Genomic DNA, 12,513 nt, shown 5'->3' with positions numbered 1-12,513 from the left:
CTGAATTGTGACTTTGAGCCACATTTTAAAAACATCGCAATTGGAGTAAGGTCGTGCTGAAATGTTACGGTATCAAGTATTTAGTTGAATTTTTGCGAAATGTGTATATATATTTCAGTTGTTTCAAAAAGCTATCGGGCTGCATTATTGAGTGGCTAAAGCTCTTTAGCCAATCCCGTGTTATCTATCAGTGGTATGTAATAAATTTCTGTACAATAGAGGCTCAAAACGTATCCCCTACAATGCACGTTTAGTTTAAACGTTTTATTATTTTGGATTCATTTATATCCATATGAACTTATCTCGCATGTGCTATCAATTTAATTCGCAGAACTAACAGATCTAGCTCAAGAGCTGAACATTTGCCGACCACTGATTTAAATACATCGCCGGAATTTGATGTGCTGGAACAGGTTTTGATTCGGAAACCGTTTGACGTCATAGTGGCGTCTTCACCGGCATGAAACTTAATCGGACGACAATTCTGAGTCAACAAAAAAAACACTTAAAAAATACCTCGTGTGGATAATATTATTCCTATTACCCCACGTGGTACGGTCCATTGCACAAAGCTTCCGAAGTTTATTCGGCTTCCCATGCGTGATCCGTCGACAGATGCTGTCCAGTCTAAGCTTCCATCGCTGGTGGATTCATTAGCGCGAGGAATCTACCCGGTGTCATGGAAACACGCTCGAATGGTTCCAATTCATAAAAAGGGCAGCCGTCTTGAAGCCACCATTTATCGTGGTATAGTCTCTCTCTGCGCATGTGCTAAGGTGTTTGCACTACTTCTGTACAAACCGCTACTCACTGCGGTACACGGTTATTTATTATTTTTTATTTAATTATTATTTAATAGTTGTTTTATTTAATAGTTAATTAACAGTTATTTAAGCCCGTCTTCAACAACTAATATTGTCAAATTTGTTGGTCACTGTTTCGACAACATGGACCATACCATCCAAGTTGATGCTGCATATATCGACTTTTGAAGGCCGCATTTGATAGCATTTCGTATGTTATTCTGCTTTCAAAGCATGAGAATACTGGGTTTCGCTGATATTACCTGGCTTCGCTCCTATTTAACCGGTCAGCTCATATCGCATAGTTATCGAACCTCATCGCTCTCACACATCTACCATTTCGTCCGGAGTCCCTCAAGGAAATAATCAGGGTCCAATACTTTTTCTCATCTTTATCAACGATATATCGTTTGTACACCTCATGTACGCCGACGAAACAGTTCTGCCAGTGAAAAATGCTATGCTATTGACTGACATCGCCTCCAGATAGTTCTTGATGATCTCGATAGTTGGTGCATCAGAAACGGACTGGACGTATGTCCGTGTGGATAAATGCCAATGCATTTCATTCAGCAAAGCTCGAAGCTCTATCATATTTAATTACTCGATAAAAAACTCACATCTTGTTCGAACGTCATGTATTCGCGTCCTGGGAGTGTTACTAGACGATAAACTTTCATGTCGTCCATATATCGACAGTGTTATCACGAAGGGTAACGAACTGCTTAACCTTACAACGCGCTCTTGCAGTGAATTTATCAATCCCATGTGCATCAAATCGAATTACTGTTCCGTTGTACGATCTTGTCTTGAGTACTGCTCTCCGGTTTGGTGCCCGCTTACTGTTGGTGATATAAATCGACTTGGAGCCTTGCAAAGGAAAATCACTAGGTACGAGATCCGGCTCCTTCCTTGGCAATCTCACCATACTAGGCCTTCCTACCATCAGCGGTGTCTGCTTCTCGGACTCGAAACACTTAGCAAACGGCGTCGAAATGCGCAGTGCGTGTTTATCTTCCAGCTTCTCAACGGCGAAATCAAATCCCGCGTGTGCATGGATCTTCCGTGTATGTACGGATCTGTAGCGTGTATGCTTGATGTATGTGTGTTATTATTATAATAGAAAAGATTAGACCAATAGGTCCGTCTGTTATATAAAATGAATATAAATGTAATTTAGCTTAGCTGAAAGACTTGACTGGCATGGTACATTTTATTTTTTTGCAAATACTGCAAATGCAAATAATGTAAATACACTTTCGAAACATTAACGTTACAAGATGATTTAGTATAGTTCCCTTTCTACACAATCTTTTGCCCTGGCGCTATTGATTCCATTCTATGGCAAATCCAATGTCGGACGGTATCGAGCGTACTCTACTGGATAAGTAAGCGATCATAAGGTATGGTTGTCCACAACGTCCATAGATGTCGTCCGAGTGCACATAATCGATGTAAATGCCACCGAACCGCTTCTGCTCCACCATATCCATCTTGAGACGCAGCGAGTCCAAATCTTCATAGCTAATCCGTTCCATTTGTCCGTTCTGCAGCGCTCGTGTCACGTATGGCATGCCACCATAGCCATCCCAGGCATAGTTCCAACCATCTTCTCTTAACGTTTTACAGAGCTGTAAAGGTTGAAAGTATTTAACTAACATATGAATTGCAACATATAACTAAACAAATATAGATGTAAGTGTTTTCAACCTCACGATGTTCCAGGTATCTGGTATCAGCTGTGTCCAAACCAATTCTGTCACCTAGAAATGACCTCAAGCCCGGCGAGTAAGCTTTCCTGATCCCATGCAAACCGATTCCAAGCAGCAGCTTCTTCGGAGGACATCCTGCATTAATCCAGCGCTGTGTGGTAGTGTTCTGTAGATAGTGTGTAAACTTACTATCAACCTCAATTAAAAAAAAAGAATCCATCGTTTACTCACAAATCCTGTCCCCGGTTCAATAACATCGCCAAATATTTGGGTGAGGATCGGGATTTGTACGGGTAACGCCTGCGGTGTGCCGCGCAACGGTGCATGCGCATTTTCCAACGACTCGGCCGTGTTAGGATCGAGCGTGACGTGATCGACCAGCTCACACAGATCGAGCATGTTGTACGCACTGTCGATCACGTTTGGATGCAGCGATCCTCGGAACCATAGCTCTCGCTGCCGATTTGGAATGTTCTTGCTGGCTGCATTCACCGCTTGGCGAAGATCTTGCAGGAGTTGCACCATTGTAATGCGATCAAGTCCATCGCCTGATGCAACTCCACTATTGCCTGGTGACATCCAGTTCAGCTCAACTGCATCTGCATCCAGCTCAAGCAGCAACGTGACCGCGGCTTGCACGAATGCTTTTCTGCGCACGATCGCGCTGGATGTTATGGTAAAGTCTCGTGCGTATCCATCGATGGACGCCACGACGCGAACTGTGCTAGATCGTTTTCGCACACTGGAAACCACACGGCTAAAGGCTATCTTGTCGTTGTCCTGTAGTTTGTAGAAAACATTATGCATAAGATAGGCATAAAAAACGTATAAGACACTCAGTAAAGGAAGCTTACACTGAACAACATCTGCCGCCCGACGACACTTGGGAAGCTGAACGCTTTGACGATCACATACGGACAAACCTCCAACGGAATGTAATCAGGCTGGTAACCGATCTGGGTAGCTTTCGTTGGGGAGTAGCTGCAGACAAACTTCTTACCCTGTGCAGAGCACAGTTCCAAGTGGTGTAGTTGGAAAAGCACTATCCACACGAGGTGTATTTTAAACATTGTCACAGTCAGAAAACCTTCTTCCGGTGGATGTGAAATGTCTGAGAGTAGATAAAGCACTGTCATCAGTTTGGTGCTGTCGATTTATGCTGATGCAGAAGCTGCGATGACGTCAAACCAAACAAACAGCAAACACCAATCGACATCAAAACCAGTTCCACGCGAGTTCGAGTCGCGTGGTTTGGTTTGGTGTTTTGTTCATGCGAAACACTAAAGCAAATAAACAATGCAATCCTATGGACGAATTTGTGTGCCGGTTTGGTTGAATGGGTTATGTTCATTGGGCATTGAGTTGGTGGCTAGTTTATATTTTGAAATAAAAGAGTTTTAACTGGGTACAACATGAGACTGTATTATTTCTTTCCAACGCTGATTTATGTGATTTTGCTGAATCCCTCCTTTACTTAAACTTCCTTCTTATTGCCCAAAAATATAAGAAACAGAAAGAGAGAGGGAGGAAAAGAAAAGATTAGAGAGAGACAGAGAGAGAGAGAGAGAGAGAGAGAGAGAGAGAGAGAAAGGGGAGAATGCGAAAAAATGTATTCAGTTATTTATTTATTTACAATATACTTTTTTATTTATTTTGCTTTTGCCATGAACCGTTGGGTAACTGATGTCAGCAAATTAGCTTCAATAAGAGCAACGGGATGGTATGGACCTTCAAGCATCTGAAGAAAGTATTGAAATCTGCAAGGATCAGAACACCGGTGAAAACAGCAACCATGCATTGTGCTATTACTGGGACGATCCTGTTGAGGCAGCATACGAAACCCTATATCTAGCCAGGACTTAAACAATAAGTGTTGTGTACAATAAAAAAAGAAAAGAGGCACTGGTACGACACGCTTCAGGCATGGTAGTGGCGAACGATTTGATGGTAGTGACACACCATCCGATGACACGGCGTACCATGCAAGCGACGAGCGATTCAATGGTAGCAGCACGTGGTTTGAACGTAGCTTAATTTGAGTGTTAGAAATGAGCATTTTCATAATCGCTATACGTATATATCTGTATGTTTTTACCACTCTCCTTGATGCGTCCGTCCTTACCAATCCCATTTTATTAGCATTCGGTGGATAAGAACAGTTATTAATACTTTGACTGTCACCATACATGTCCCCTGAACAACCTGCCAGGTCACCGCATCACGTATTGAAACGATCCCGCATATTTTTGCTTACTTACTCATCCGGTGCTACAACCGCTTTGCGGTCTTGGCCTGCCTCAGGAGTGTCCGAAACCGCTCGCGGTCTTGCGGTGCGAAACCGCGCCGGTGCCTGGCGAGCTTTATACTTTTGCATAATCATCAATTCTATTTGTTGTCTCAATCGCTTTATAATGTCGTTTGTTGTGCTAAATTCTTGGCAAATCATTGTTGGAACAAATGAGAATTAAACTCTAATTAATGAGAATTAAAGAAACTCTTGTTTTCACTTAGAAAATATTACCACGAAAGAAAAGCACTGCAAAAGAAAACGAAACAAATTTGGGCAAGTTTAGCTCTCGTAACTTGTCTGTTTCAATTTTAATTTCAGTGATGATTGTTAAATGACGTTATACAGTATCAAAATGTTATTGTAAATGACAACCCCTGTCCCTACAATCATCCGATAGTAGCGCCACCTAGGTGTCATCATTTGAAGCTAATTTCGAGTTGGTCGATTTTTTGTTCTAAGGAGTTGTGCTAAAACCATACAATGCTGTAATTTTTACTTCACATCGCATGAAAAAAAGGAAATTCTATTACCTAATTAATACGTTTAATAAGCTTAATTAGGTTAAAGATGTTAAGTACCTGGGATTACGTTTATTTCACATTAACCATTTCAATCGTTGCCTACACTCTGCAAGATAGAACACTGTTCTCAAAATATTCCACACATCAACCACACTATTGGTACAATTTTAGAAAATATATTTTCCATCTCTTTTCAAATAATAATCCGCTTACAACATTCGACCAGGTATGACCGTGCACCTTTTGGGTCGTTTGAGATTTTTTTTTTTACAAAAACAAACCTTACCCTTTATCTCATCACGAAACTTGACAGTTAAAAATTCATTCGTTGTGCCATGATAATAATTATCTACATCGAATAAACACAACCCATCGGAAGGGGACAGACTCCCATCCAGAAGCATCCTTCATCCTCCACTCACTCGCGTGTCTGTGAGTGCAAGTTCGTAGTAGTTTTACCGCATAGCCTACTGTATCTAGCGAAGTTTTCTCTTATCGGACACCACAGTGTATAGCTATAGAACACACAGCAAACTGAACGAGCATATGGTACAAAAACGATACTTTACAGGAGCTTATTATACACGTTGGTGATAATACAAAAAAAAATCAACTTTCTGCCCTATATATATATACAATCTCCCGCTCTTCTTCCGTCACGGACAAAACGTGTCCAAATGGTACAGTTTTGCTATCTATCTACAGCAAAATTTGAACGCCTTGCCTCCACCCTGCATACAATCTGCCTACAATCTACTCTATCTAACTGCGCCTTCCCCTACTGGGCGTATGCGCCTCATTCCGCTGGCAGCACGAGTGACATTCGATTTTGTCGTGTTGTGGTCGTTCTACACCGGTGTGTCTGCACACCCACGGTCGCAGTCCGGAGTTGGCAGTTTCTGTAGCAGTGCCGCTTGGGCGGCCGCGTCCATTTTACACCTTGTTGGCGTTCACATTGTTACCCATCTGATCGTTGCCGCCGCCGCCACCGCCGGGCCCATTGTTGGTTGAGTGGTTATCGCCCTCGGAGTCCTTCATCGAGCCGCCGTCCTCCGAGTCGTGGCCGACCAGTGCGCGGTACTTCTTCGAGATCGCTTCCCAGTCGGCAACGTTCTCGATTCGGGTCGTATTGACAGTGGTGAAACTGACTTGCGAGCCAAGAGGAGACAGATGCATAACGGAAAGCGCTGTCGAGTCTGGAAAGCCGCGTCGGTACGCATCGCCGTTAGTAGATGAATAAACGTTGGAGAAGAAGAAACAACATGGAAACAGTGTAAGTCAGCGCTGCCGGGTGTGGTAGTGGGAGACGGTGGCCTGCTGTGACCGCTGGATCTAGAGAAGATCACAATCGATCACGCAAATACAGGGCCATTTGTGTATCGTTCGGTGCTGTCAACATTGTCAAACTCAACTCAACTCCAAGCATTACTCAAAGTCAACACTTTAAAGTCTACGGGATGTTGGAATGTAGTACGGGACTAGTTTAATTTCCAATTGCTACTGTCATTTCTAGTCATAACCGAATGATCTTTTACAGGTAAGGTTGACTCTACACAAATTTACGAGGTCGAAACATAGTTTCTAATGGTACACAGCGGATCACTAAATGACAGTAAAATGCGTCAAGATACCGAAACACACGTAACACACTAGTACTTACTACAGCCACAGTACTGCAGTACTGTCGTATAAAGGGTCCTTAAAATTCTATAAATTAAACTTCTATTAAAAGGAACAAAAGTTTTACGAAGCAGCAACCTTCTTCACTGCTCGGTAAGCGGATCGAATGCTAACAAGCCACGATTTACACCGTTCGAGGGAAGCTAACATCCACTGGCAGCTTACTTCGAACGATGCTTTGGAAAGCTTTTCAAGTAAACTTTTTTTTTTCTTCAACAGCAGTACGAAACGATGGAAAAACAATGAAGGGCTACAGTTACAATCGCTACACGATAAGAAAACCAGACAAGCGCATGCTGTCGCTACTGTGCACACCTTTAGGAGCCACCTGACCTTTCTTCACTTTCGACAACCATTTGGCGCCGGCTTTGGTGCGTGGACTCTGCTGCCCACGGTGTAGATTCATCATCTGCACCAGCGACGGTCGTTTCTTCTTCACTATACGTGCCTGTTGAGGATAGAGAAGTTAAGGGTTTGATGGCGTGATCGTTTGAGCGTGTGTGGTTGGTTCTATTTTTTTTTTTGTGTATTAAATTGTGTCTCGCGTTTTGCCGCAAGACGTTTGCAGTTGTGCTGCATTGTAAGGGTGACTGTGGGAAAAGGTGATCAACACGAGATGGAAGACTGATCTTGCTTGCGAAGAGTTCGTAAATTGAACGCTGAAGCAATGATGAGCTTCCACTGTTGATCACTTTTTTGTTTGCTGGTTATTCTTGGTGGAAATGCAAAGCATTATGGCGGTGATAGCCAGCTCAAAACTTGGTCGATTAAGAGTCATTTAGGGTAATTACTATTTGGTACATATTATTGTATCTTGATGCTACAATTTTAAGCGCATTTCCAGCTGTTTATTTAGTGAATTTCGTGTGATGGGAATTGAATCCTATGACACCTTGTGTTGTGTTGCTTTAATTGTATTGTTTTAAAATCCGATTGACTGTCAAGTATCTTAACGGATACTGTTACAACACTTTTAATACAGGGTTTTCCAGGAGTTCTCATAGCTGTGGGTCACTTTATTGACTCCTTCTTACGGGAAACGAACTTAATGTAATGGGAATTGGACTCTATAGCATCCTTGTTGGACCAGTCCAATAGGAATTTCTAAGGCGCCTGTCCAAAAAGGGTGCAATAGAGTCCGATTTTCATCATATGAAGTTCACTTCCTATACGATAGAGTCAAGGAAGTGTCCCACAACTATGAGAACCCCATGAAAGCCCTGTAATTCATTATTAAATCTCTATTACTAAGTATTAATCTCTTTACAACATCCAATCCAACATCATTGAGAAAGAAATACCATAAAGTAGAATGAATATATTCAAAGAGAAAGATACACAATTTGAATAAAATGTGAAATTAAAAAAATCAACAATTTTGATACTATCGTTCGACCAAATTTTAAGCAAAACATCTTTAGGACGTGAAATAAATGAAAAAAATAATTAAATAAATACAATAAATATTTCCTTGAAAATTGAATATAAATATGATAAAATGACGCAGAAGCAAGATTATATGATGTTTCGATTGTTTTTGTTTTTCATTATTTTACAATAATTTACAAGCCTTTCTTTCTCGAAATTGAATTCGAAACCAAATTCAAGAAATTCATGCCAAGCTTCCCAAACTAAGCTCCCCTTGCTTTCGTACCTACCACCGATCATAACTTTCGTTCAAACGACGATAAAAAATGATCGTGTGAGTCGAATGATCTGCGGAATTGCAATGAGCTGGTACCACTCGATGGCGGGATCCACAGAGCCCTCGAACTGGCCGTACTTACCCGCACTTTCTCCACGATCCACACGAACCAGGTGGTGACGAGATTCATGGGCGACGGTGCCGTCGACGTTCGATGCATGTTGCGGATCAGTTTGGACAGACCGTACTTCCACTCAATGTCCGATTGTGCCTGCACACATGTGTGAGGTTGTTTTGAGAAAAGGATAAGAACACAGTTTATATTAGTGTGGTTTATTGAAACAAAAGTGCTTTCAAAACAAAAGAGCTTGGTATTGTTTGGCTCAAACAGCACTTTCGTGCTGTGAACACACGTGGAGAAAACGTTGTACTTAAAAAAAACTGATAAAATGGGGAAGATTACAAATCATAAAGATCACTTCAAACGGAAACTGGTAAATTAATAAGAGGACAAGTACTCATTGGGCGTTGTGGTAATCGTTCAAATAAAGATGTATCTTTCTGTGTTTAGAACATATGTGTAAAAGATGGCTAAAGGTAGTGAAGGCTTAGCACACTGCCCCATCAGCGATGAAAGGAGCAAAAACAACAACAAAAATATCGCGCAAAGCTTGATATCGGTCGTGTGACAACGGCGAAAACGGCAGAGAAAGGAAATAAGCTGGCACACAAAATCAAAATCAAAACAAACACACATTTTATTTGGTCAATATTCACGCACACCCTCCGGGGATACTACTGGCGGGTCGGAAGAGGTAGCCATGATCCGTTGCGCACTTCCGTCTCACCAGTGTGCCCCCTTTGCTTGACAGAGAGCGGCAGGTGGTTGGGATCATCGGGTTTTTTGTATCATCGTCAGGAGATGGCATCCCTTTCCATCCGAAGCCTCGTCCGCGCGAGAGCGTGTGCGCCCTTACCAGAATAAACTACAAACGGAAATGTTCAAAACCGGAAGTGATGGTGTTGGTGTAAACTAGGGAAGAATGTGGAAAAAGGGATCCAGGAGTAGCTGGGTCGATAAATCGGGTGCGCTTTACGAAAACCAAAATACACAAAAGTATACTAATCAACGAAAGAGGGGAAACAGGACAAGGGAGGAAGGACCATAACTTTGAACATTTAATTGACAATGATACCTGAATTCTCTGATACGTATCAGACATCATAGCAATGAGCAGATTGATAAGTACAACAACTGATACCAACATGTAAATGCCAAATACAATTTTAAACAAGTACTCAGTCCAATAGGGTTGCGTTCGGGTCGTATTCGGTGTCATTTTATCAATTTGTGTTTGATCGGTGGTAGTTTGACCAAATACAGCGAAAAAGAGCAGCTCAAATGACAGTATGGGATTCATGCGCACTGTTGGTTCATATTTTGTTTAAAGTAAAGATGTCGTAAACAGTGTCATCGATGTGGGTGTGTGGGTGTGTAGTATTGTTGTTTGTGTTTAGATTGGGACGCCACAAATTGAAACGAATTTTTCCCACACACACACACACGGTACACGCCAATGCAAATGTGTCGTCGTGTAAGTGTTGTGTCAGTGTACGCGACATGCGACATGTTTCATCGTGTTGGAATAAATCGGGAGAGAGAGAGAGAGAAAGAGAGAGAGAGAGAAAGAGAAAGAGAAAAGAAAAAAGAGAAGAGAAAGAGACAGCACTTTAGCACGCGGTACGAACTAACCTGGATGCGTTGATAGGTATCCGACATCATAGCGATAAGAAGATTAATGAGCACTACTACGGAGACTAACATATAAATGCCAAATACTATCTTGAACAAATTCTCCGTCCACTCGGGACGGGACGAGCGCTGCGAGTTGATGTCGTCCGGTGACGTCTGGCCGAACACGGCAAAGAACAGCCGCTCGAACGCGATGATCGGCGTCATCGGGACTGGAACCGGGCGCGATTGGTGACATTTGGAGAGGGGAAGTGAGGTGTGCAGGATAGAGAACAGATAGAGAGAGATAGAGCGTGCGTGAGAGTCGATGACGAAGCGGGCGGCATAGTGAAGGCGCTTCTCCCGGTTGGCCTGGTCCTGGCGGTTGGTTTCCTATCGCAGTCCGGCTGTCCGTGTCCGTGCGTTGGGTCTCGCTACCTACTGATCGATTGTTTCTGGGGGGAGCCCTAAGCAGCCGCTGATCGACGCCGTAGTCACACGCTGTCTCCCCTGCTGTCTACCCGGTGTGTCCGGTGAAAGTGATCCAATCTCGCGGGGGGGATCGGTGGTGGTGGTGTACAGATTTCAAGCAGGTGCGCCTCGTGAGAAGATGTGAAGGATGCGAAAACACACTCGTGAGCTAACATGGAAGCGAGGTGCAGACACGAGGTGCTTCCAGAAGTGTGAGTCTAAGGTGCGTCTTTATAAAGTAGCTAACATGCAGATAACATCCTGACAAGAATCATTACCCATGCGACGTAAAGCAAGAAATGCAATCAAAACATGAAAGTGATGTAGAAGGAGTAGATAAGAAAACAAAACAAAATTTAAATGAAAGAAAATGTCAAAACAATACCATAGAATAGAAGAATGAAGAGGAAGTTAAACAAAACGAAAGGAAAAAAAACATCAGCAGAGCAAGCGAGCGATATGCACATTCCGAACGATGCGGCAGAGCGCCACTAGGACGAGCACAGAGCGCGAGCGCGAGCGAACGAACGAACGAACAAACGAACGAGCGAGCAGTTGGATTGGTTCGAGCAGTTAGGAACAGAGTCGATTTCGAGCATGCAGTCAGTGTATAACACAACAATTTAATCCTTACAGCACCCTCATTACGAACCGGTTGACCATAACATTCACAGGACACTTGCCAACATGCGTACGGAAAACATGGTTTGTGTGGTAGCTCGGTATGAAAGAATAGAAAGTAATAGTTTGGTAAATAGGTAGCACACAGAACGGCAGAAAGAAAACGGAGTGAAAGAAATAGAAACAAGTAACACGGACACGAAACACAGTTAAAACTCTTCATCATCAGCACAACAATAATAATCAAAAACCATTCGACAGACAGAGAACGCGTACGTGAACGAAACCGAAAGCGGGGATGCAAAAACCCACAGGCAATTCTAGACTTTTTCGTTATAAAAACACACACTCTTTAACGGACAACAAACTTTCAAGTTAAATGAGAAAGCACAAACAGACACACTTATTTGCCGTAAAACAGCCAGGCACACTTGCAACAACTTGGGGGTAGCTGGTGAGAAGAAAAACGAACCTCAAATAACAGTTCGGACAAGACCAGATGAAAAAGAAACAGTAAGAAACAAATAGCAAACACGGTGTAATGTAAGCGCATTGAGAGAGAGATGCAACGCATCTTCAAGATGCATCCACAGAGCGTCAAAACATTCAAACGGCAGGCGCAATCCTAATGCAGCGTCACACAAACACACATACGGGTCAGCTTGTGAAAAAAAACAGGTCTTGTCTTGGTCTTCCCATCCCTAGTCAGTTGACTACTTAGTTCGTCATCTTAACGCGCTATCTAAGCCTGTTGTTGCTAGCAGTGCCAATAACAGTTCAGCCAGGACGTTAGCGCCGGGACGAGGCTTTGCCTTTGGGGGCAACCACGGCCTCAACACTCCACAACTGTCCGCTCGGTTACGATGCAACTTACTGTCGGCTTTGTGCTTTCGACGGTAGTCATTGATTTGCTCTTTTGCGACCGCGACACGCTTGACGCGCTCGACCTCGGTATTGGCGATATCGCCGCCATCTGCAGCTGCGATTGAGAGAGAGAGAGGTATACCGCAGTGGTTTTGAAATTGAATAGAAAGAGAG

At 43.0% G+C, this 12,513-nt stretch overlaps 2 protein-coding genes and 1 long non-coding RNA gene across 5 annotated transcripts in view; 1 reads left to right on the top strand and 2 right to left on the bottom strand.

Annotated features, from left to right (window-relative positions):
• Positions 1-2,002: 2,002 nt before the first annotated feature.
• On the bottom strand, positions 2,003-3,661 carry LOC121596339 (chitinase-3-like protein 1). The gene is made up of 4 exons (XM_041921190.1): positions 3,370-3,661; positions 2,747-3,295; positions 2,514-2,681; positions 2,003-2,434 (listed from the first exon to the last, which is right to left on the bottom strand). The coding sequence occupies exons 1-4, from the start codon at positions 3,649-3,651 to the stop codon at positions 2,129-2,131; spliced, it is 1,305 nt and encodes a 434-aa protein (XP_041777124.1). The 5' UTR covers positions 3,652-3,661; the 3' UTR covers positions 2,003-2,128.
• Positions 3,662-5,486: 1,825 nt separating this feature from the next.
• LOC121596686 (serine/threonine-protein phosphatase 6 regulatory ankyrin repeat subunit A-like) overlaps positions 5,487-12,513 on the bottom strand; it is a 49,813-nt gene continuing 42,786 nt past the window's right edge. Inside the window, exons 14-17 of one of the 3 annotated variants that reach the window (XM_041921842.1) lie at positions 10,405-10,616; positions 8,794-8,922; positions 7,322-7,454; positions 5,487-6,522 (exon numbers count right to left, since the gene is read on the bottom strand). In XM_041921842.1, coding sequence (XP_041777776.1) covers positions 6,260-6,522; positions 7,322-7,454; positions 8,794-8,922; positions 10,405-10,616 — 737 coding nt within the window. In that variant the 3' untranslated portion in view covers positions 5,487-6,259. Of the gene's footprint in view, positions 6,523-7,321; positions 7,455-8,793; positions 8,923-9,847; positions 10,078-10,404; positions 10,617-12,513 lie in introns of all 3 variants that reach the window. The other 2 variants (XM_041921840.1, XM_041921841.1) reach the window with 2 other exon arrangements.
• LOC121596687 lies at positions 6,432-7,321 on the top strand. The gene is made up of 3 exons (XR_006005303.1): positions 6,432-6,599; positions 6,864-7,099; positions 7,226-7,321. It is a non-coding gene; the product is annotated as an uncharacterized LOC121596687 (long non-coding RNA).

The sequence above is a fragment of the Anopheles merus genome, chromosome 3R (assembly GCF_017562075.2).
Source record: "Anopheles merus strain MAF chromosome 3R, AmerM5.1, whole genome shotgun sequence".
Taxonomy (NCBI): domain Eukaryota; kingdom Metazoa; phylum Arthropoda; class Insecta; order Diptera; family Culicidae; genus Anopheles; species Anopheles merus.
Note: the sequence above shows the minus strand (reverse complement) of the source record. Positions and strands in the feature narration are given on the sequence as shown.

Bases quoted from the DNA above. Each gene is read 5' to 3' on its own strand.
- LOC121596339 (XM_041921190.1), bottom strand. From the start codon at position 3,651: ATGACAGTGCTTTATCTACTCTCAGACATTTCACATCCACCGGAAGAA. The intron at 3,296-3,369 runs GTAAGCTTCCTT...TACAAACTACAG, and splicing joins GGCGGCAGATGTTGTTCAGT to GACAACGACAAGATAGCCTT. The intron at 2,435-2,513 runs GTTGAAAACACT...CAACCTTTACAG, and splicing joins GATACCTGGAACATCGTGAG to CTCTGTAAAACGTTAAGAGA.